At 42.0% G+C, this 22,928-nt stretch overlaps 2 protein-coding genes across 12 annotated transcripts in view; one reads left to right on the top strand and one right to left on the bottom strand.

Annotated features, from left to right (window-relative positions):
• POU2F1 (POU class 2 homeobox 1) overlaps positions 1 to 18,241 on the bottom strand; it is a 102,287-nt gene extending 84,046 nt beyond the window's left edge. For 2 of the 11 annotated variants that reach the window (XR_015285409.1, XM_086884095.1), the window contains exon 1: positions 17,956 to 18,212. Coding sequence is in view for 7 of the 11 variants with exons in the window: in XM_086884095.1 (XP_086740221.1) it covers positions 17,956 to 18,211 (256 nt within the window). In the remaining 4 variants the exon portion in view is untranslated. Of the gene's footprint in view, positions 1 to 6,520; positions 6,561 to 10,204; positions 10,362 to 17,955 lie in introns of those variants that run through there. The other 9 variants (XR_015285410.1, XM_086884105.1, XM_086884099.1 and 6 more) reach the window with 6 other exon arrangements.
• GPA33 (glycoprotein A33) overlaps positions 18,206 to 22,928 on the top strand; it is a 51,569-nt gene continuing 46,846 nt past the window's right edge. Inside the window, exons 1-3 of the mRNA XM_086884150.1 lie at positions 18,206 to 18,376; positions 19,078 to 19,169; positions 19,908 to 19,977. The gene's annotated coding sequence lies outside the window, so the exon portion shown is untranslated. The remainder of the gene's footprint in view (positions 18,377 to 19,077; positions 19,170 to 19,907; positions 19,978 to 22,928) is intronic.

Raw genomic sequence — 22,928 nt, 5'->3', positions numbered from 1 at the left:
AAACGCCTCTGCAGTGGCACATCACACCAGTATTTAAACAGCTGAGTGTTCAGGATAGCTTTTATAAATCTAAAAGGGAAATAAATCCAATGCAGTTTTCAAGCAAAGGTTCTGGAACAGGAAATATCAAACATCCACGTTCTTCCTAAGAAGTCTGTTTGTCTTTTCCCCATCATAGACACTGCCCAAATTAAAATACAAACCCACAAACAGAGCACAGCCAGTTGAGTTGTATAGTCTCTAGATTTTAATTTAATTCTGGGTCAAAGAGCAGAACTATTATAATGTATGTGTGTTTAGTAAAACATAATGATAATTTCCTTTACCTTGGAAGAGATATGTGTCACATATAATGCTCTACATACTCTCAAAACTGAAATCATCCCTAGAAATCCTACCTGGAACCTTGTGATCCCCTCAGAGCCCAAAGAATACTGCCCTCTTTGCTTTAAGAGCTGTGGACAACTGCTTTTATTAAAATAACATCTCAATGAAACCCTTCAGTCTGACTAAGATACCAACCTTATTCATCATCAACTTTGTTTATTATCCTCATCCTATAATTAATTGTGCTTACAATTAATGACAGTGCTCACAATCCCTATATGAAAGATAGTGTTTATTGTAAACATCTATATTTTTTTTGCTACTGAATCAATGCTATCTGAGAAGCAGAAGCCAACGCAAACACACAAATCTGGAGAGCCAGATGAAATGCCAATCTCTGCCTAAAATCTTGAGGTTCCATGACTTGAACACTGCTCTTACTCCAACTGCTCTTTTTTAATTACAGGTGCTAATTGATAACTGAATGACAAAATAAAAAGTTCACTGATCCTAAGACTTCTTCACAGTTTGTGACTTTTCTCTCATTTACTGCAACACTTGGCATTTACAGCCAGGCAAGTATCTCTATTTGCTACACCACAGATGCAGACATGAAGCTCACCCACATGATGCATTATTTATAAAGAATATGCAGAGTATTCTTTTCCTACAGAGCTGTTCTCTTCTTCTTGTATCCTTCTCCAAACCATTTCCAAAGGCTTATTCCTCTGCCTTTGTGTTTCTTCTCCCTTTCCCCCAAATCTTTCCTCCACCACTGCACTGCAGCAAAAGCAAGAATGTGTGTATTTGGTAAGCAAGGAGAGAATATTAAGCAAGATATCAAAAAGAAAAGTGTCTAAACAGTATCATCTTTCCTGAGTCCCCAGTAATCAAAATTATCTAAAGGAACCTAAACTAGAAACCAGACCAGAACCAGAAGCTAGGCTAATCTTTGAAAGTTCATGAATACTTATTATGCTGGGTGATCTGGATACACAAGGACCACTGCTTCATGGCTATTTGGAAGTAAAGACCAACTTCATCATCTGAATCATCAGCTACACTGACTGCAGGGGGAGTTTCAGTAGGCAAGATCCAGTAGGTTCAAATGAGATATACACACATTCATGGAGCTCTCAAAAAAAAAAAAAAAAAGATACACAATTAACTTGCCTTTCTTTTTTTCTGATGTATACAGTCAACTTTGTCAAACTTTTTTTTGTTAACCACGCATATATTTTACATTTAAAATGTAATTTGTCTCTTAAAAGTTTTTTCCCAAAACTTACATTTGTTTTAAGGAGAAAGTCAGGACTTAAACGTGCTTATCCTGACACCATTTATATTTGAGCTGATGTCTGTAATTTGATGATCACCATCGAGACATAATTCAATTTGTTATGGATACCTCTAACACCAATACAGCAAGCAAGAAGAAACAATAGTTGATGTCACCGTGAAGAAACCACATGTAGCACAGATACTGGCAGTTAATAGAGCACTGAAAAGTTTTGTGCTTAAGTACAACCAGGGTATCACATCTGATGATTAAACTCAAAGAATGTCAGAGAACGCTCTGGCAGTAATACATGAAACGAGGAAGCGTCAGTCAATTTTTCTGCTTTCACAACAAGAGCAAAAAAAAAAAAAAGGCATTTTTATTGTCATAGCACTTCCAGCAAGTTGATTTTAAAAAGGAGATTTCATGCCAAAGTCGGCTGTTTAATCAGATAAAGAAGGCTTTCCTATTTCCTATTGTATAGATCAAGTTGGCTACAGGAGCCACACAGAGCTTTGAGTAGCACATTTTTCCGTGAGGGCTGTATCGTTTGATCATAGCAAAGCACGGGGACTGCTGGGTAATCTGAATCAGAGCTGCAGCAAAAGGGAACCAGGCAGCCTGCTGAGGCCCAGATAACCATGTCACCCCCACCCCACTGCACTCCCAGTCACAGACCTGGCTGTGGGGGAAAAGCACCCATCTCCATTTACAAATTTGTCATGGAGGTTTTCACATGGCTCCCAATAATCGCAAATTTTTAATTCAAAGCTCACCTCTAGTGATTTTAACAAATGCATGCTAAGACCAGCCCTGTTGTATTGATAAGATTCTCCCAACTGCTTTCAAAACAGTAAATTTCAAACCTGCTTTGAATGTGCCATGTAGAATTTTCTATATAAGTCTTTGCAAGAGATGTAGCAATTTATGAACTCAGTAAAACACTGTTCTCTATAGAAGACAGAGTTTTTGTTGAAGACAGGACACATCTACCTCTGATGCTGCTCAGAGCCTTACCCAGGAGACTGGGGGATTGCTGGATTAGGTCACCTGATACCCAGAAAGGTGACAGATGAACCCATGTACAGGTGAATAGGTCACAAGGGACCCCTGAGCAGGACAAAGTTTAGAAGCTCAGCTTTTCCCCAGGTACTACCCTTGAAACACCTCTCTGGCACTTCCAGCCTCCTAACTTATCTACAGTAGCAAGCAGCCCTTCAAGTCTCCACCTTCTGTTGACTCATCTTTCACATTCCAATTCTGAACCAAATTTGGTTCTGAACTGCAAAGAAGGCACTGCAAGAGGATCTATCCAAGCATTTTAATGCTTTTCACTGAAATCCTCTTGAAACCACTCACCTGGAAGAAAAGTCTTCAAAGCTGCAACCAAAAAAGTGCCAAACTAAAAACATTAGATTAAACACAGTCTCAAGCCACTATCTGTCACTGTATCCTGAAATGCAAGACAAATACTTTCCCATATTTCCACAAATACTGCCATTTTTCCATGAACTATCAGTATTGGTAATAACTTAAAAGGTCGGTTTCAGCATCCCTGTATAAACAGAATTTGTAAAACCCTGTTATGTGAAATTGGAGCCAATGCTCTACATTGGGTTTATGTTGTATGTTTAGGTAGAAGCAGAGCACTAACTGAGGCAAATTCCAATTTGCTTATTTATTTTCAAAGTCCCAGTGGGCAAGAATATAACTGGTTCTCATAGAAGCATTTGGAGTGGAATAAAAGAGAGCACTGAAGTTTAGATTGTTATTTTTAATAATTCTAAAAGAAAATGGGGGGGTGGGTGTTTTCTTGTTGTCATTCCCCATCACATCATCATCCCAGTCTCTTGAATGTTGAGTTTGAGAAAATGCAGCAGGCTCCTTTCTGTTCCATCTGGTACAGACAGGCCATGTGCCCATCCATTCACAAAACTGAACAAGGGATTCACTCAGTAAACCTTGGATTTGCTTTTTCCATTTCAAGTTTCCTTTCATTTTCACATACTGTAGCACTGTACATCTGATCACTTTTCCCAAGTATTCCAAATAACTATTGCACTTCCCTTGCCCTTACACTTCCCTTCAGAGAAATTGCCATTATCAACAGTCCAGAGCTTTAAATTCCATATATACTCAGTCTGGTATTATCTGCCATAATACTATTTCTAAATGCAACATTCATTCATGCAAATGCTGCCAAGATCTAAATGATCTCATCTCCATCTCATGACTAAAAAGTTTGGTTTGAGTTAGCAATTTTTTCACACACAGTTACATCAGTTTGCCGTTAAAGAAAGCTGCTCTTCCTTCCAACAGTTCAATCCTAGAATCCTAGACTAACCCAGCTTGAAAGAAACCTCAAGAAATCACCTGGTCCAACCTTTTGTGGAAGGGAAAGCCTAGGTAAGATTCTTTAGCTTCATGTCCAATCACATCTTGAAAATGTACACATTTAGAAAAGAAATTAACAGAAAGAAACACATGAAAAAAAACAACAAACCAATACCTAAGTGACAAAAGGTTAGACTAAGGAGCCTAAAGACCAAAAACTTCAACAAATCAAATCATGGCACATTCTTTAAGTAAATAAACCCCTCCATGTGCACAGACATTATAACAAGATAATAATTTTGAAAAAGCATTTAGAGAATTCAACACAAGTTACCCTATCAGCAGCACATTTATGCTGATTAAAGAAAAGCTACTAAGCACAGCTGCTAGCAACAAAAAACAGCAAATCTTGAAGTACAAGACCTCTGCATTCAGGTGATGGGAGCAACAGTACCTGTGACACTACATTGCAGTTTGTTCTGTCAGTAGCTCGTTAACAAAAACATCTCAATCACATACTCTTAACTGCAGTTGCAGCATGTCACAACTCAACTCCTGTGATATGTTTATCACAAATGACAGGCTATGCAGGGTACTATTTCTCTTCTGCAGGAAAACAACTGCAACTTTGTTTTTCCCATTATGTTTTTCATCTTCCTTATGCACTGTCTGTGACACCGTCCCAGTGGAAGTGTCCTTCCTTTTGGGTGCTTTTCAAATCTCCATCTTTCTTCAGAGGAAGAAAAATTTGAAGAGGCCTTTTAATTCTAACCTTGCCTAAACAGCTTTATGCTCAATATAATTAATGCAAATTAGCAGTACAGTAAGAAGCCATGTGAAGAAATCAGCACACCCTACATTTTCTCCTGTTACTAGAAAGGTTTTCCAGGACACTTACAACACAGTTAGGCCTCATCTATATGAAGAAACTATCTTTGTCAAACTAAGCCAAAGGTGAAGATCCTTTTACATACCAAGGGTGAAAAAAAACCCATACAAAAAATACCTGGCATACCACTTTAACACACACTGCATTATTCACTAATAATGTAAAGTCAGATGGCCCAGAAGTCTCAGGCAACCTTTGAGTTAAGCCAATAAGCCAGCTCTAAACAGACACACAGTTATGTCAACAAAAGAAATGCAGGCTAGTCAAACTCAGTGTTTTTACTGGCATTTTGACTGGGGCTAAATTTGGAAATAGTATCATTTTCAGAAATAGGAAAAAATGCTAAATACTTCTCTTTGGCTATCAGAAAGCAATAGAGGACAGCATATGAACTCAAGTTAGCTCTGCTACCTGTGAAATGGAGGTACACAACCTGGTGATAAATGCAAGTGCTCAGAAGCACTGAAAGCAGCTGACCATTTCCAAAAGCTGATGGGCAGGAACTTTCCAGCGACAATCTGCTGGTCAACAAACCCATGAAAAGAGCCTAAGAAAACATTTCACCTGTTTCTACAGAATACAGGAATAAGAAAGGCAAGCCGGGATTGAACAAGCAGTCCTGGTAGAAGAGACATAACCAGACACTGCTACTCTCACACTTTCAGTTTTAAAAATACTTTTCTCTTGGACAAAAACCACCACATTTGAGTGATTAAAAAATGTATTCTCCTCTTCCTGCCTATCAGCAAACTTTTTGGGCTGAATCACATTATAAACAAGTCACACCATGACATGTAGGTGCTTTTTGGTTTGCTAGAAAGATCTGAAGAAAACTGAGAATAGAGATAAAATACACTGCAGTGAAGTCACTGTACTGAATTCATGACATCATAATTGTTGCCATGGCAACTAGCTAGTATCAAGCACAGAATACTGCCTTCACTGCAGAATCAAGGAGCACCCGTGCTGCCACAAAATAAATGTTTTTATTTGAAAAAAAACCCAGTCAACAACACAGGAAAGAAGATATTACTCCAAGTGGACTGCTTTTTCCATACCTCTTGTTTTGTTCACCTGGTGTGAGACTTTTTTTAACAAGGTGGCACATGTAAAGAAGTCTGATATACATGATAAAAATAGTTTAATTGAAAAAAACCTATGATTTTCTTCCAGCATTCCTCATTTTTTTCCAGGACAGTAACTCCTCTTGTGTTTTTCTCTCCTATGCATATGACTGCAGACATATACAACATTCAATTTAGATATGAAACAGAGGGAAAAATAATCAAAAATCCTCCAGCAAACAACATTTTCCATTTCTTATTTCAACAAGCCAGAGATAGTCAAACTGGAACTGTCACACAGCAGCAGAACTAACTGATAAAGAACATATTCCACATTTGGAGCCATGGTTCCTTTTGTTTAAGGAGTGCACCAGCAGCAGTGCCTTTGAATCCCAGTCGCAGTTTTTTACACACTGACTAAATACAGAGCTTCAGATCTGCAGGGCTCCCACAACAGGCTCCTTGTAAATAAAAACCTCAACCCTTTTCCTCTGAACAGCCCTATTTCACATGAGGTGATCTGCTATTTCCAGCTCCTCCCCATTCACAAATATAAAAGCTTAGAAAAATACAAAGAAGCAGTTGCCAATTTATCAGGTCACAATTATGTTTGTGAGTAGCACTTACATATAAAATGCACAAGTGCCCCATCTGATGTTGCAAGCTGAAATATCTGTGGGAATAAATCAGTATTAAAAAGGCACATGAAGGAAAGCACATCTGAAAATTAACTTCTTCAAATTAACTTGCTGAATACAAAAGTCAAGAGCTGCAGGTCAGTAATAGCAGATAGTGTTTCACAGTTCAACCTTATGGTTGATTAACCCCAAAGAAATTGTTTCAAAACAAATTTTAACAAACAGACCATGCTATATAGTAAAGTATACTTATTTGCTACCTCAATGGTTCTTAAAGAGCAATCTATAAATTATTGCTGGACCAAAGAACACTTACACATAACTACATGTAATTAGTCAGTGTGCCTGAACAGTTTCAGTACATGATGATGGGGTTTTCTCAGCTTCTAAGAAAACAAAACTGCCCTAGTTACCAATTAACAGCACATTTCCACATTGGCTTGGTGCCATTCTAGGACACTTTCTCTACTGGTATCAAGCACACTGATGACACCAAAACAAAAGGCCAGAAGTACTGCAGTAAGCTGTTCTCTCCAGCCTCTTTATAAAGACTGTCTCAACAAGTAAGCAATGGAGAAGGAGAATACAAACAATAAAATCAGGAGTTCCAGATACTGAGGATTATAGACAGTTGTATCCCATATGCCTCTGTCCTCAGCATTCTCTTAATTTTACTTCGCACAACCAAGAATGACGACACCATAAAAATCCCAATTTTAACTCATGTTCCACAATATGAAGTATACTTGGGAAATTACTAGAGTTGACAACACATTTTAAGAAAATCATTGAGTGTGCCAATGTACTCCCTCCCACAGAAATGCAAGGAAATGAACAGTCTTTTGTAAGTTTTTAACAGCCCTAGGAACAGATGATGCCTTTGGTGAATACAACTGTGATTCCAACCATAAATCCTAATACACCAAATACAGTTAAAACAACTGCCACAAATGCAGAAAACTGCAAGGAAGTTGATAAAACCTCTAGCAAGGTACATTACATATGAAGAATCCTCTTCTCTGCAACTGAGTATAAATTTAAGTGTCTGCATGATACAATTCACAAACCTATCTGTGATATAAACACAGGACAAATGGCAATGACATTCCCTTCCTCATTAGTACACACTGCATTTCCAGCTCTTACACAATATGAAATCACTGCTTAACAAGTAATAAAAAACCCAGCATGTCTGCAGCTGATTTTGCTGTTTGAAAGATTGACAGATTAATTGATCCCTTAAGCAACTAATGTGTCTTTTCTGAGTGCATACAGAAAATTATGGATTATCTCAAGACTTTACAAAGCTTTTTATATGACTTTAAAATGAACTTGTTAAATTAGGTCTTCCCCAACAGTCCTCCTGTTAAGTCTAACTTTTATGTTAATTCTAGACTGGGAAATGCAAAGATGTAGGTGCTGGCCCACCTCTGCACATGATATTTTTTCTTGTATTATTCATGTATCACTATTGTAACAGAAGCAACAATTAAAAATGTTCTGCTAGGATCTGTAGAGCTGCCCAAACCACTTGTAAACCTAACTAGAGACACCACAAGACAAAGAAACACCACCTGTCCCTCCTCTCTCCCCCGGCAAATCAAGTTGAAAAACGGGATTTAAGATGCCAAACAACTATTTTAACTCCTTTGTTCAAACTTCCATATAGCAAATTCTTTCCGCTGTTGGGAGTCCATCATCCACAATTAAAGGAAACTTGAGTGTAAAAGCACTTAAATACAATGCTATATCCACTGAATTTAACTGTTAGTTTAGAAATAGCTATGTTTACTCAGGATACCATTAGAATGTGTTAGAACATGCGCCTGGATCCATTTTCAATTTTAACTGTGCTGAGAATGATATCAATGAAATAATTTTTTTCTAAAACAGGCATGGCTAAAGCATGATCTCAACAAGTTTTGAGGCACTGGCCTTTATTCACACCTTAGTATATTCAAAACCATTCCCTTATGCATCACTGAACCGAACCATTTAAGATGCTCCCATATTGCAACTGGGTTCCAAATCAAACTGACTCACAAAATGACAAAACGCAGCATTTTAATTTCTCAGAACTGAGAAGAGATATTCTTTAAAATGTCACTATCTCCCAGTGTAATGAGTAAAGGAATAGCCTGGAAATAAAAATAACTCAAAATCTACAGATTTCTACCCCGTCTGTAGGATAATTCTCATGCTCAAGACTCTCAACTTGTCTTAAGGAGTTGAGAATCTGCTCAATTGTGGATCTCTTATATGAAGTAGTAACAGAGGCACTGAATTTTTAACACCCACCCTCTTATATGCACAAACTTTGAGAGCAAAAGGAGCTGCCAGTTCTCCAACTCCCTGGCAGGGAATCAAAAATTATTAGGAAAGCCCTTGGAGCAATCTCACACTTGTTCCCCTGAGCTGGAAATGTGCAGAGCAGACAAGGAACATCATCTTGCTTAAACTCTTTCACGGTGCCCCTGAACACTTTAGGAAAGGAGTCAGGTAAAAAACTTAGGATACACTGGGAAATAAATGAGAAGGTATTTTCTTTTTATTTGGAAGAGAACTAACATCACCATCCTGGCTCTGACCAGAGATCTATCTACCTGACTCTCCTCCAACAACAGGGAACTATGAAAGAGTATAAAAACAGGACAAGCACAGGGATAGTTCCTTTGATTGCATTCCCAAATACCAAGTTGCAGCCAAGCACATGACTGAGACAGAGGTAAAGAACAACATGTTTAGCCCTTCTTTGTACCTCCTTGCACAAACTGAAAAAAGAAAAAGGGTGAACAAATCCACAAAAAATTTCTGCAACTTTAGGAGACTTGCTTTTTCGCAAAACCGAGTAAAACCAAACAGGAAAACTAAACTGGAAAACAATCAGGTTTCTAGCTCACACTCTTACACCCAATGTGTTCCCACATGAGAACTTCTACTAGAAGCCTGTCTTACAATCATGTCTTACTTGGCCACATTTGTTTAGGGCAGTGGTTGCCCAGGGTTCACAGGCAGCAGTGCAGCCTGGCAGCTGATGTCTTCTCTTCCTTACCTTGGCACACCCATCCCAACCAAAGCAAAGCCATCCTGGCAGGAGAACAGGAGCTGAATTAAGGTTAGTGACGAAGAGATTCAAGCTGGGATGTGTGACACATTGTAACTGACTGGAAGTCAACCTACTAAATGTCAGACTAAATATGCAGTTCTCCACTGTCCCAAAAGATACTCCTAAGCACCCAAATTTAGCTAACTTTGCTGCCATAAGCTATTTAAAATATCTGCAATGGGACTGAAATGGAACAGCAGGTAAAGATGTTCTTATTATAAAGTCCATTTAAGGGAAATGACTTGTAAGTTGCATGCTTCACTTGGGATACTGGAAACACAACAACTTAAATTGTGTAGTTCAGATCAACATAAATTCATTAAAACCAGGAAAGTATCATTGCCAAGTCAATAATACCCGACAAGGGACACGCATTTCCAACACTGCTAACAGATCTCTCCATTCAGAAAAAAAATGTTACAACTGTAAAGCTACTGTTCCCTCTGCTCTCCTACATCCAGTCTCCTCATACAATCCCAACAGATTTCTGCAAGAAGCCAGAACGAAGTTTTACAGAGTCTCTATCAAAAGGGACAGCAGTCCACACAGCCATGGCCAAATACTTACCATGCTTATGTTTCCTCTTCTTTTGGGTAGCAGCCCACCCTTCAATTGGATTAAGTGTAACATGAACTGTACCCTCAGGTGTGATAACAAACCAACTCCAAGGATCCCTTATAGCTTTCCATTTCAATAATCTGGGCTACTTTAGGCAATTCAGATCACAGCCCTTAATAACTCAGCTGATTTTAATTGAAATGGATTAAAGAGTACCAAATGGAAATACCTACTAACAGGTGCAGAGGAACAGGAAACACCAACAATCAGAAACAGTAAGGTCTTCTATTACTAGTCGGAGCTAGAAGAAGCAGCCCCCAGCCCAAGCTTTCTGTTACTTTTTCCAAAAGCCTATGTGCATGCAGGTGTGTGTACATGCATTGGGGTGGGAAATGTTCCCAGAGGAGCTGTTAGGGAGGGGAGGCAGCATTTACTGGCACATCCATCTCTCTGCAGCCTTAGAAAAATTCAAGTATCTATTTAAACTTACATCTGAAAATTCAAATAAAAGCAATAACCTACGAAAGATCAGCAGGTAAGAAACAAAATTATGAACACTTAGAAATGAACCTTTGCCAACAGAATTCCTGAAAGAAACTTGAATCTCATTTCCCATTCAGTATACTCTATTAACTAATAATGTAGAAACGAGTGATTCAAACATGTGAATCATTTCTACCTGTATTCACTGTACACTCCTCTCCCTCTGCTGCAGCCAAGTAGTATAAAGCCACAACTTCACACTGGTATGGTCAGGCACAAATTACTAAGTCACATGGTATTTTTCAAATAAAACTGAATCATCGAAAGGACAAAGAGAACAAACAGCGAAGGAGCTCGCTGCAAAAAAGATGGTGACTTCCTAGCAGCCCTCAAAGAAAAGGAGGAGGAAAACGAAGCAAGCTACACCTCCAGCTTGATTCAACAGGTTTTTCTACACTTATTTTTAAGTCTTCAACTGTATTTACTATTTTAGTAACTCGGATGTTCATATCTTCCTTTTCCAAAGCTTCATGCCCTGTCATACAGTGTCAAACATGCTATATATGCTACTTCATCTCTATACAGCTAAATCAGATTTCTGGGAAGAAAAAAATAAAAGGAATGATGAGCAAAAGGTTTCTTGTCACAATATTACAATTTATAGAAAAGATAAATCTGCCTCAGAGTGATCGTATTAAATGGCTGAAGCACTTATGCTTGGGGTTTGGTAGGGTTTTCTTTAAGCTTGCTTTACAAGGATGTCAGTCCAAAATTTAGCAGAAGTAATGGTGTCTGTAATTTCCCAAGTACTTTTGTCAATATGTCCTTTAAAGCCACAGTCCTTTCTAGAGACACGTCTCACTATAAGCAGCACTAAAATAATGGGAACCACTTAACAGTCTCATCCACTATTTTTATTGGGAGTTTCTGCCCTTGCTACCATTAATGCAATCATACCTATGACAGCACAAACCACACCAAATTTTCAGCATTTATTGGTTTCCAAGCTACTATTGTACTTAGGTGCAGCTTCATTTCTGGCTTCTACGATCTATGTACAGCCTACTGCTAAAAGAGAAGGTCCAGCATAGCGCCCACAGCTGTACATTCCCACTGCTTCCCTTTGGCCAGTACAATTTTAAATCAAGTTCAGCTCATCACCTCAATCAACTGTGGTTTCGCAGTGGTTTATATTAATCTAAAAGCAAAACTATATAACTAAGCTAACCAGAATATTGCTGCTTTTGCAAAGAGGAAGCTTCATTTCCCTTCCTTCTTTCCCTTTTCTCCACTTTCACTCAATGGCTCTTCCCCCTTGCTTGCACTTGAAAGTCTTAGTGGAGCCAATTTCATAAAACAAAGACGTAAAACGATCTGGAGCTAGTTTTCCACCATGTTAGCAAGTTAACCTAGAGCATCCTGGAATCCAGTTAAGCACTAGGACAGGTGCCAAGTAAGTGGCAGGATCACATGGCTGAGAGCTTGAGTCCCCATTGATGCCAACAGGAAAGCCATCAGAGAGAATGAAATTATGAGAAGACTTGGGTCAACACGTGTGCTTCTTGTTCCCTTCCTTGATTGGTACTGCTATTTGTCTAATCTCATTGTAAGCCAGTTCAAAGAGCTAAACCAACAAAAAAACTATTCATTATTTTTGGCAAGGCTTGTTTTCTGCCAATTTAATTCCCTGAACTAGTTCAGCAAAGGAATCCAGCAAGCATCTGCACCAGCACAGGGAAGGAGGCAGGAACACACAGGGAGATGAGGACAGGCTGGGGCTGATTTAAGCTGTCACTGAACCGCATACCCTGGAGCAGATCTGCATCACACCATAGTTAGAACTGACAGTAATCTGTGCCTGTACAACGGGAGGCCTTCATCGCTGACAGGAGTGTGCCAACACTGAAACATCCTCGGCAAAGTTCAGCCTGGGCACCAGCCTGGATGATTGCATGTAAAAGCAGAAGAATCACAGCTATGTTACCCTCAGAGACACCTGAAAACATTAGCTAATTTTTCCCCCAGCAACATCCCTGTGAAAATGTGCTCTATAATTCCCATTACACAGATTTAGCCCACTACAGCAAAGCAAGCAAAATTGGTGACAAACTCCGGATTGGAACCCAGTAAATCCCCTACACCAAACCAACACTTCATCACTCAACTGTGCTATTAACCCTAAACTAATTCAATTAGTCAGTAGCAGTCTACAAAAAATTCCTCTTGCAAAGACTTCCTAATGCACTATAAAGCTCACATACATAATACAGCTAACAAATGTGGATATATCCTAGATAGTTGTGAAATAAGAAACTAGGGAAAGGAATAATACTGAGATATTAAGTAATTATTTCCTTTTCTACAGAGAAAAATAAGTGCACATGAAGCAGCATGAGGCCCTATTCACACAATTCAAGAAATTTAATGCAAAGAGTTACAGAAAGGAAAATACATCTATGGATTTTTTTTTCCTCAGATTAACACTGTAAAACCGTTTCATGTGAAATGCTAGCTATTATTTAACACACCCTAACCAGAAACTAGTATCTTCCCTTATAAATTTATCTCCTACACTTGGCCCAACAATTCCCACACTTAACTTGCTCTGTATAACAATGAAGCACATTTGGAAAAGGGGGGGGGGATTTGTTAACACAGAAGCAAATCTCTGCAGTAGTGAACAGCCATCACTGTAAGTCTATTCAGCAACACCAGATAGTCTTTCATTCACATTCCAGCTTAAGCACAGCCAAGCACATCACATTTGGGACGCTCAAGTCATACTTAATTTTGTTCAACACCTTCTTTTGACAACAGCTTTGTCACCAAGACTCAAAATACGTATGTCAAAAAAGACAGTCATTTGCCAGGACTGTCACTGATTCTCTCAAGATAAAAATAATAAAGCTGTAAGTGCAAGGAGCAGAGGCTGCCTAATTGTCAGCTGTATAAAACAGAAGTATCAAGACTATTGTCCTGAGGGCAACAAGAGTTTAAGAGGAATAGAAAATGATGCTGCAACCTGTTTTGAAATCTTGAACTCCACAGGAGTCAAAATGTAAAGAAAGCAAATGGAAACTTAGTGCATGCCTCAAAAACCTACTGCTAATTTGCCAGAGAACCAGGAGAGTAAATAAATCTGCCTAAGCGGGACTTGCATCCTATTTAACAGAAAGAAACTGGATGACAGATCAACCCAACCAAAACATCCTGGACTGCATGGGCAAAACATTTACTCCAGAACTCTTTGCATCCTCACACATCTGGATATAAAGAAAACAGAAAAAGTGTGCTACTCTAAATGTGGAATTTACCACTTGAAATCTGACAACTATTATTTCATTGACAATGGTCACTGGTTTGAGTCCAAACCTCATTTTTCTGGGCTATAAATTATTATGATCAAACCAAAGTAGGAACAGTACTTCACACACAAGGGACTCCCAACACAGAGTATGCTGGTTCTTCCTTGGGCTTAACAGACAGACCAAGGTGAAGGCAACCTCACCGATCCCGTCAAACGAGGCACCTCCAGACATCGCCACCGTCGCTCGCCAAGACAAGCATTCACAAGGCATCCACATCCGGCATCAGGGAGCCAGTATTAACATTTACTGCTTGAATAACGGCTGCAGGCTAATCTTGGAGAAATTGATAGTGACAGCAAACCTGAGATTTTTTTTTTCCTATTTAAATAACAGGGTGAGAAGCTTAGATTTCCCCCCCTTCCTTCTGGGAAGCAAGAGGGAAGCTCTAGCTTCACCAGTTTTAAAACCATCCTGACACACACCTCCCCAATTTTGCTCCACATGCAGCAGCATGGCTACTAGCACAGCTTGCCCTGTTTTCCAACCAGCTGTCAGACTGCTAAGTTTGGGTTAGTGTTGAAAAAGAGAAGAAAAAAAAAAGAAAAGATAAAAACGCAGCATCACCTTAATAACTGGGTAGATGTAATCAGGCAGTGGAACTATTTCACAGGAGGACACTTCCTTCTGTCTCTAATAAGTTAAAAGCTGAAAAGACAGCCAAAATAGAGTATATTCTCCTGATATATCTCCTGATAAAAATACCTTAACAATTGCACACGCCTCTATTCTCACCACAGACAGGTAGACAATAGAGAAGAAAAAGTTTCTTTTACTCTCTGACCCAACAGACACAGAGATGGTCCAAGGAGCTGACAACTACCTGTGACAAACTAACACAGAACTCTGAGATTCAGACAAACACTCAAGACAGAGCAGTAATACCCACACAGCAGTCTGGGAACCTTCTGACAAGTGAAGGTGATGCCAAGGTTTGGGAAAAGGTGCATTACGCTAACACGCTGCCTACGGGCCTCACTGGTGAAGATGTATTTCTACCCCCAGCACATTCCAGTAAAATTTTGAGCTGCAACACAGGAACACAGATACACGTTTGAGAGAAATACATTTGTATTTTGGCATGTAAATACCTGAATTCAGCATGATAAACCCCAGCTCAGCCATAACACTGCACAAGGCCACTGTCCGGTATTCCATTCTACAAAAATTACTAAATCGCCAGTGACAAAGAAATTTTGTTTGCAAGATGCAATGTACATTTTTATCATGCTGGATAAAATATCTACAGTCTCAGCAGTGGTTAAATTGCTGCTATAAAGGAAATTGTCCTCAGATAAATGGTTTCCCTATGAGAAGGTTTCAGTGCTACACCTCACCCCAGGTCAATAAATCAAATTAACTGCACCTTGTCCTCTGGCCAATGACATCATCGGCTTGACCACATCTTGTGAAGCGAGTGCAAAAACATATGCTATTTAAGGCATGAAATCATATTACTGCTTTTTGTCCAGCCAGCCTTGTGCTGTTGGTCTGTGAAACAGTCAGTCACCTGAACAGTCTCATTACAGCTTCTACAGCTTTTTTTTTTTTTTCCCCCTTCTTGTATTCAAGGCCTGTCTTTGCCGAGGGTGAAGAAAAAAGGATAAATAATCTGAGTCGTTATTTTTTAAATCAAAATGCTTTTCATTAGCTGCAGTGCAGTATTTTGTGACAAATTAAATTTAGAACCAAACTACGAAATACGCCATCTGCACTTGCACGTGAACGCTCTTCCTAGTAGTGTTTCAAAGATGTTTACATGCTAATCTGGCACTGCTACTCTGAAGTATCCTGCTGTTCGGTCCTTTTTCTCCACAGGGTGAAAACAATGGTCACTAATGAAAACCTACACAGTTTTATTTGAAACCCATCCCTGCATAAATATTTTCTATTTTAAATTATTGCCTCCCCTTAATCAAGTAGCCCATTTGTTTTATTTCTAAGTAGACTAATATCTGGTTTAAAACTGAATTACTCCAGACAGTTTAAGAGGATTAATTTCAATTTTCACTTGGCGTTCTTATGACACAATCACAGAAAACTTATCTTCCTTTCTAGACCCTGTACTGCCTAGTGGTATCTTCTGTCTTGAAAGCCAAATCTAAATGAAAGAGAAAAAAAAAACCTCAACCCAGAACAGTCAAAGATACAAGCAGTGACAAAAGCATCTGACACACTGCACTGTTAAACCTCATCCACATTAAGCAAAAAGAAGGTGAATAAGATTATCTTCAATGTATTCAATTCTGTTTGTGTTCAGAGGGAGGAGGAAAGCTGTTTAGATTTTGAGTGTGTCTTCTATAGCTCTCTCAGTGCCAGGAAACGTAAATTAGAAGCAACTCTCCTTTAAGGAAAAGAATCAAGGACAAAGGGACCAAAAATGCCCAAGCCTCTGAAAAGCAGATATGAAAGGAACAGCTTTACAGTCTTGAGTTGCTATAAATTAAAAATAAGCTCCTTATTTAAAAGACATGAGTGTTTGAGAATCTATGAGCAGATCTGATGCTGCTCAAGCCCCAGGAGGGTTTTGTTTTTGCTGGCAGGGGTGGAGTGGAGATGGGGGGGTCATTTTGGTTATTAGTAAATAAATCAAGCAGCAGAGTGAGGCCTAGGCGCTTGCCAGAGGAGCCGGGGCCTGGCTCTCCCCCTCCTCTCCTCACATAGCCTGGGTTTGATCTCGGGGCCCTGTGGGTTTGCCAAGAAAATTTAAAAAAAAAAAGCGAGAGAGCGAGAAAGAAGAATCATATTGAACCACAAAAGCACATGGGGCGAATGTAAAATATAAACACGGCGTTGGGCTCTGAGTGGCTGTTATTAAAGGTCTGAATTACTAAACATGAGAGGCGGGGAAAGCCGGGCGGCCATTTCAATAATATAAACCTCCCCGAATTAGACATTATTCAAATGAGAAGGAGAGAGAGGGAAGAGAGGGAAGAGCGCGGGGGAGAGGGACGGGATCGGCACGGCCGTGCCCTGGGGCAAAGGGGGAGCGGGGCAAACACCGCTGGGGCAGATCCGGCCCTCGGGGGCTGCGGACCCGGCCCTCGGGGGTGGGGGGCAAGCCCGGCCCTCGGGGGGGTCCCTCTCCCGCCGGAGAAAGGCGTGGGGGGGGCTCTGCCCGTGCACCCCGCCGTCACCCGCCACCGAACCCGCCCCTTGCGAGGGGAGGGGGGGAGCTTTAAATGAAAAAGCCAAACCACGCTCGCCTCCTGCCCCCCTCCCCGCACCCACCCACCCCACGCTACAAGGCCCAGGCTCTGGGGAAATAAACCCCTGGCTGGGGGGGGGGGGGGGGGTGCTGCGGAGAAGGGGGGGGGGGCAACGAGGGGAGCCATAAGGAAACCGAGTCTATCTGCCTCCCCGGGCCCCAGCCCGGGGCCAGCACCCCCGGCCCCCTCCGCCCCGCCGCCGGGGGGACCCTGCCCCACTCGGGCGACCCGCCGGGATCGCTCCCTCAGCATCCCTCCCTTCCCCCCCCCCGCCATGAATATGTAAAGCGGGTTTATTGTGGGAGTGCGGGCCGGGTGGCGGCCAAGCCACCCCCGAACGCTTTTGGGTGCGGGGCTGCCTCCCCCCTCCCTCCCGGCGTGTGTGTCCCCCCTCCCTCCCGCCCCGACCCCTCCGCCTCGCCGCGCCGCCGCCGCCCATCGCCCCCATGGCCGGTGCCCCGGCGTGCGGGCTCCGTGTGCGGGAGGGACGGTGTGCGTGTGTGTGTGTGTGTCTCCCCAGCGCGGGGAGGCTGCTCTGCTTCTCCTTCTCCTTCCCCCCCCCGCTCCCTCCTGTGCCGTTAATTATAATAATCCTGAGTACTAATAAATTATGCTAAGCGGGGCCGGGCGGGCGGGCGAGGGGGGGGGTGCGCCCCGCGCGCGCGAGTATGAATATGAATATGTAAAACGCAGTAATGATTACCTGCCGCCGCCGCCACCGCCGCCGCCGAACTCTCATCTTGACTCGCTGCTCCTCCGTCCGCCATTTTGAATATTTTAACCAAAAATCGGCCGCGCGATAAACCCTCCCCCCTCCCCTTCCCCTCCCTCTCTCCTCCCTCCCTGCTCGCGTCGCTGCCGCCGCTCCGCGCATGCGCCCGAGGCTCTGCGCTCCCCCCCACCCTCCTTCCTTCTCCTCGGCCGCTTTCCCGGCGAGGGCGCGGAGCGGCGCCGCGCATGCGCCGCGTGGCCGGACCGGCTCGCTCGCCCACCCCCCCCCGCCGACGGGCGATGGGGGGAGGCGCGTGCGCACTGAGGCGCCCCCGCGAGCCCCCTCAGGGCACGGGGCGGTCCGACACCCCCACGCCCCCCCCCTCCCCAAAGGTCCTCCCCGTAGTCCTCGGGCTTGTTTTTTGGGGTTTTTTTGTGATTGTAAAATCTAGGTAATTTTCAGAGGACAAATTGAATGTTTTGAGGGTTAAGTCGGAGGTAATCTGTAGGGGAGAGAATGGACGTGTTGGAGTAAAAACAAGGTTATCAGTAGTGGGCAGGAAGGAAGGGTTTTGGGGGTAAAACTCGAGGGGAGGGCATGAACATTTTGAGATAAAATTAAGGTAACTGGAGTGGACGGGAAGAGGAAATTGTGGGGGTAAAATCTGAGTTAATCAGTAGGGGAGAGGAGTGACATATTGAGGTAAAACCAAAGCTGTCTGTCAGTAGTGGATAGGAAGGGAAATTGGGGGCTAAAACTTAAGATAATCTCTAGGGGAGAGAATGGACGTATTGAGGAAAAAACGAGGTAATCACTAGTGACAGGGAAAAATCTGGGGAAAAACTTCAGGTCATTTGTAAGGAAAAAGCATTTTGCAGGAAAAATCTGATTGAATCTTTAGGGCCAGAATGAACAATTTGGGGATAAGGTAAATGTAGCCATTGTATTTTCATGCTGGTACAATCTAGGTAGTTATCAGGGACAAAATTCATATCTGGGGGTGAAATCTGAGGTGATCTGTAGGGGAGGGAATGAAGATTTTGAGGTAAACAGGTAATCAGTAGTGGACACATTTTTTGAGGGGTTGAGCTTGAAATAATCTGTGGGGGACAGGTGCCTTTCAGGAGCCTCCCTGTGAAGAGCCAAGGCGCTGTCTCTGTGAGCGGTGGTGTGGAAATACCCATCTGGACTTCACCTGCACCCAGGTACTGCCCAAGCCCTGGGCAGGACTAAGCCCCTGTGAATAAAGAGGAATTGCATCCAGGGAAAATGGAATCGCAGAACCTGTGGTTCCCATGGAGGAAGGTGCCTGAGCGAGGGTCTGCTTTTCCTCCAGAAAAGAGCGATTCCATGGAAGCAATTCTCCTCTGTTCAAAAAAAAACCCCACCCCAACATACCCTCGTTCTGGGCAACCCAATGCTCCTGGGGTGCTTTTCTCAAATACTTTATCCTCTTACACTTCCCGCGTCAAATTGTCCTGGAAGGGGAGTCAGGTTTCATGCCTCCCTCGTTAAAGGGGAGTAAATATGAGACCAGAGGGACCAACAAATAAAATTAGCTTTAGATTCAAAGCTTTCAAATTAGGACAAGCAATCAGCCATAGTGGCAAAACTTTGTTAATTCTTGACAGATTTGGCAGAGTAAAAGTAAAACTTATTCACATTCTTAATATTGCGTAAATACACACTATCCCTGAGCTTTGTAATGTACTTCCAGAAAAAGAAGAAAGGGAGCCTGGTATAGAATGGCATTCATTAAGGACTCAGTCTTAACGTTTTCCAAGAGTCATTAACTCAGATGGGTCAGAGTCCAAGCCGGATTTTCTTCTGAGGTGCAAAACATTGTGGAGTAAGAGGAGCTGTCAGGGATCTGTTCTTGCATGCTGTTGCTGAAGAAATTAGGAGTCGTATCAGAGACAGCCACTAGATTTTTTCATTGGTAGGAAAGAGCCAAAAAGGAAAAGCTGGACGAGGGAGACAGCAGGGTGTATCTCCAAGGGATGAATCTGAAAGGTAATTTTGTCATTTTTATTTAAAAGTAAGGTCCTCTGGTAATGGGATTTTTTTTTTCTTGCCATCTTATAAAATAACCTCTTGTTATTGCAGAAAACACTAGCAGAAATGGACTGCACTGTGAAAGAGCAAAAACCTTCCCCTAACACCAGTTCTACTCATGCACATTCATTTGCTGACACCCTAAACCAGCAATTAAGCACTTTGTCTCCTGAAGATCTGTGTTGCACACACAGGAGCGAACATGTAAACAAAGGCATATTGTCGTGCTCCTCTTCAGTTCAGCCATGATCCTCGTGGGCCAGTTAATCCAGTTTTATGGCCAGGTTATACCAGCACTGCAGCACGCAGGGGCTGCACCAGGACAGATAAAGGTGTAGAGAAAGGGCTGCCTAGATTAAGACTCTGCGCAGCTCTAATCCTGCCTACGCTGAATATTCTCTCCCGTATCTCCCTATCTCACCCAAAGACTCTTCTCAGTCTGGCATGCCACTTCTCAGTAGCCTCTTCCCTGATCCCAGCAGCTTCTTGCTGGGGAGAATTTGCTCCCATTACCACACCTGATTTAGCCTTTGCTCTCGCTCAGCTTCTGCACACTTAGCTGGAACCCACAGCTGCTGCAGAAAAGATGTCTGAAAACAAGTAGTTGCTAGTGGTTTGGGTTTTAGGTTTTTTTTGGGGGGTGGATTTTTTTGGTGGTGGTTTTTTTGTGATTTTTTTTTTTTTGGTCATTTTCTGGTAGTTATTAATCTGCTCTGTGTTTTCTAATTGACCACCTATAAAGAGAACTTAATTCAGTCAAGCCACATAGGTGCTCTCCTTCTCCCTGTAAAGATTAGTCTGGATCTATGTCTGCATCCTCTCCTCTAGTTTTCTTTGAATGCATCTCTATCTGATGCCTTCCCCAAGGTGTCATACATCCCTGTGGCTATATATCCAGGAAAGCTGGCCAAATCATTAGTGATGAATAATTTATCAGATAAATTTTACCTCTCTTTCAATTGTGAGTGCCACGTAGTGCCTGACTGGTGTCTTACTCATGAGCAACTTGCTGGAAATACTTGAAATTTGAGATAATTGGGCACAAAGATAATACAAAGCTTAGTCCTACGAGGAGCTGAGTACTCTGGATTCATTTCACAAAAAGACATAAGTAAGAAAGTTGGTTGTTCAGCTGCAGTCAGTGAGACTGGGCTCACACTGGTGGTGAAACAGAGCCCAGGGCAGCGAGCAGCGAGCAGGACCCTGTGATTCTGTTCTCTGGCTGGACTTGTCAGCCACACAGACTTGCCTCTCACAGGGATTTTGCTTTAAAAAGATTTTCTGGCGGTGAAAAACAATACAGTGTTCAAAATCAACACCACATGTAAAGGGAAGAAATGGTATCTGAGGATCTTATAAAGCTCTGCAGCGTATCTGCGTCCATTGTTTTGATGGTGAACCAGATACCTCTTAATTCCTAGCCCTCCTTGGCCTGATTGACTTGTGCCCATAACCCCAAATTTTCTCTGATTGCTATGTGACCTTTTGAATTTTCTATCTCCTGCTAGAATTAATTCAGTAGTGTTTCACAGACAATTTTTTTTATTTTTTTTTTCAGGTAGGGAGGCAGAGGACAAAAGAAACATGAGGTGGGAAGGCAGGGAGCAAAAGAAACAGAAATCACAGTATTTAAGCAAAAAGCACAGTGGGAAGGAAATTATCCTTTTCACGAAACAGCTCTAGTGTATAGGGAAATTAAGAGCAAACTTATCTGCTCTGCTCCAATTCCACCGTGCCACTCAGATGTGAATCCCAGATGCTGCTTTTCTCACACGATGTCCCCCTTCTCTCTATGCTGTTTTCTTCACATGAGATTTCTCTCCTACAGGAGGGCTTGTTACTAAAATTACGTTTGCTTCTGCTTTCCCTTTGGTCATCCAGATTATTAGAGGCTTCTGCCTCAAAACAGTCTTTCTTTGCCCCTTATGTTTTCATACATACATCCTCAAAAACCACTGTATTCCTTTCACTTGGGGACTGCACAGATTGTCTCACATTTAATTAAACTTATCTGTGTGTTTCTGTCTGTTTCCTATTTCTCATCGTCATACACTACCTGACAGAGCAACGGGCAGTCTTCTTGCTACAGCGTTATTTTTTGAACATGCTATCAATAGCAAAAGACACTGTGTCTCAAAAAGCTTGCAATTTAGAGAGCTGGCAGGGAAAGAACGAGGGAAAAATAGGATTAGTACCTTTTTGGTTGAGGAGGAGAAGTGAAGAAAAGCAACATAAAGACTGTGCGTAGTCCCTCCAGTGTCACAGCCGACATTAGTGGGACACAGACTTGCACCTAGGTGCTCTGATGCTGTGCAGTTCAGTACTTTAACCACAAAGCTGTTTTTCCTTTCTCTCCTGCGTTGTTCCACGCCCTCCTCCTGTTCCCAAGCATGGAAAAGAATCTACCCTTATCCCCAAGGCTTGGGACCCACCAGTACTGTCTCTTTCCATTATTATAGTTTTCCCCCTCTTCAGATCTCCTTCCTACGCACCTTGTGAGTGCTGAGCACGAACAGCAGAAGAGAAATGGAGACTGTCCACTGCATATATTGGCTGTTTTTTTCCCCTTGCACACTCCTCTGGCTGCCTTTGGCCAGATTGCTTTCCGCCTTCGGTTCTGACCCTATTCTGTTGTCTCTGGATTGGAGAAAAGATGACCCTGAATCTCCTGTTTGTGAGAGCTGTCGCCACTCCTCTGAATCTTAACGATAATAAAATTATACCAGGAAATTTGTACCATCTCATAAAACTCTGCCCCTCCCAAGTGCAGTTAACTGATTTTTTGGAGATAAGAAGCGGAGCATGGACAAAAAAGAAGCATGTTTTTCATTTAATATTTTTTAAAAAACCCTGTAAATCAGAACCTTCACACATCCTCAAGAAAGGGAGAGGTAATTACTAAAAGAACA

This window comes from Cyanistes caeruleus, chromosome 3 (assembly GCF_971803275.1).
Source record: "Cyanistes caeruleus chromosome 3, bCyaCae1.hap1.1, whole genome shotgun sequence".
NCBI lineage: Eukaryota > Metazoa > Chordata > Aves > Passeriformes > Paridae > Cyanistes > Cyanistes caeruleus.
This window is presented reverse-complemented; position numbering and strand designations above follow the sequence as displayed.